This window comes from Rhagoletis pomonella, unplaced genomic scaffold, assembly GCF_013731165.1.
Source record: "Rhagoletis pomonella isolate Grant_MI unplaced genomic scaffold, Rhpom_1.0 Rhpom_scaffold_00007, whole genome shotgun sequence".
Taxonomy (NCBI): domain Eukaryota; kingdom Metazoa; phylum Arthropoda; class Insecta; order Diptera; family Tephritidae; genus Rhagoletis; species Rhagoletis pomonella.
Window position 1 is genome coordinate 6,889,189 of NW_023458561.1, and position 2,186 is coordinate 6,891,374.

Consider the following 2,186-nt stretch of genomic DNA (forward strand, 5'->3'; position numbering starts at 1 on the left):
CTGATTGAAATACTTTCTGGGACAAACGAGAATAGTGAATATGAAAAAGAACCCGATACTTCATCACCGGAACCAAAAGCTAAAAAAATGAAAAACGAAGTTCTAGAATTTTTACAAAAAGAGGCTGATAGTGACAAAGAAACGCTGAAAAATTTTATGGATCTGGAAGAAAGAAAGCTAGAGGTGGAAAAAGAGAAATTGGAAGAAATGCGCAATTTGCGTTTTTTGTTGGGCGGTTTGGTAAATAACAAGTAGGATTTATACATTTTTTTAATAACATACATGAATGAATGAAAATAATTCTTTCTGAAATAATTTACGTTCTTTATAGTTTACCATGCAAAGCGCTTGTCAAAATAATAGCACCTCAACATTTTGACAAGTTTGGATTATTTTTCTATTGTTTATTTAATGTTCATAAACTGTTTATAAAAGTAGATCTCATTATATAACAAAAAACAAATTTCAAACTTTGTACAAAAATTAAAAAACAGGCTTTTTCATTAGAACTTCCAGTTTTTGTTACAAATGAGCTATACTTTTATACACATTTTATGAACATTAAATAAAAAATAGTCAAATCTAGTCAAAATGTTGAGGTGGTATTATTTTGAGAAAAGTTATATATTGTTAATTTTTTATAACTACAACTGTACCTAAAAACGTACATAAAAAAGTACATAAAACGAATTAAACTGAAATAATTTGCGCTATTAGAAGTTAACTAGTCAACAGGTTTTATGTTATTTTTATAAACACACCTGTGCACTTATGCACATATGTATGTGAGTATTTAATGTACCTATTAATGAATTTGTTTTTGAAACAAAGGTATAAGCACAAATTTTAACTTGTGTAATCCTACCAATTCAAAGGCATACATATTACTTCAATGCATATGTATTTGTAATACCAACCACAGATTGAATAAAATTTTTTTATTTATTGAATGAAATTTGCTGGTTTTTAACTATACTTTCGTTTGTACATGTGTATGTGTGAACAGCTATGGCCAAAATAATAGAAACACGACATTTCGGCCATTACTATTTTTCTTTTGTTTGTTTAAAATTAATTAATTTTTAATAAAAGTATATAAAAAAGTCTTTGTTATATAATACTTTTATAAAAAAATACTACACTTTTATAAAAAATTAATGAACTTTAAACAAGCAACAGAAAAATAGTAAAAATTAGTCGAAATCTCGTGTTTCTATTATTTTGGCCATAGGTGTACAGTGGCGGTCAAAAATGGATGAATGGTGTTTCGTTTTTAATATTTACAATGTTTTTCAAGCTAAAATTTTTTTGATATTATTTTATAAAAATATTATTCATGCTTTAACAAAAACCATATAAATCAGACTTTCAAACTTTATACAGAATTTAAATTTCGGTTTTTCGGTGCAAAAGGCCGTCAACAAAAAAATAAAATATTAAAAATCAATACGATTTTTGAGCCGCTTAAAACTTGCACTAATTTTACTAAAATTTTATAATCCTGTTAACTGCAAACTTAAAAAATTTAAGAAAATTCTGGCTAAAAAGCTCGAAATTTAGACAAAAATTTGTGGATTTTTTCTAAATTCTGTATAGTTTGAAAGTCTGATTTAATGGTTTTTGTTAAAGCATGAATAATATTTTTATAAAATAATATCAAAAAAATTTTAGCTTGAAAAACATTGTAAATATTAAAAACGAAACACCATTCATCCATTTTTGACCGCCACTGTATATCTAAGCTGAAAGAAGCGTCGTCAATCTACTTCGTTTCCTTCTAGCTTCCTCTTTTTGTGAATGCGAATACTCTTCTGCAGCAAGGTCTGAATTTGTGTTACGTTCCTCTATAATCTCCATATCTTGAGTAACGTTCTCATTGTCTATGATCACATTGTGCAGTACCATGCATGCCATAATGATTTGCTTTGCCAGAGCTAGGTTTTGTAGTTCTAAGTAATTTAAAATACGAAATTTTTTCTTTAAAACTCCAAACGCCTGTTCCACAAAAACCCTTGTAGAGCTCAGCACGTAGTTGAATCTTTTCTGCTCTTCCGAAAAATGGCCGTTGTCTTTGTAAGGCACTATTAAATAAGTTTCCAAAGGATAGGCACAATCTCCCAGCAAATGGCATTCTTGTGGTATTTTAATTTTGTTGGTGACTATAGCTCTTCGGATAGGGCTATTAT

At 28.2% G+C, this 2,186-nt stretch overlaps 1 protein-coding gene across 1 annotated transcript in view; it reads left to right on the forward strand.

Annotated features, from left to right (window-relative positions):
* Window positions 1-1,036, forward strand: part of LOC118743625 — a 1,687-nt gene extending 651 nt beyond the window's left edge. Inside the window, exon 3 of the mRNA XM_036476392.1 lies at window positions 10-1,036. Within this exon, the coding sequence (XP_036332285.1) occupies window positions 10-255 (246 nt within the window). The 3' untranslated portion in view covers window positions 256-1,036. The remainder of the gene's footprint in view (window positions 1-9) is intronic.
* The last annotated feature ends 1,150 nt before the right edge of the window (window positions 1,037-2,186 follow it).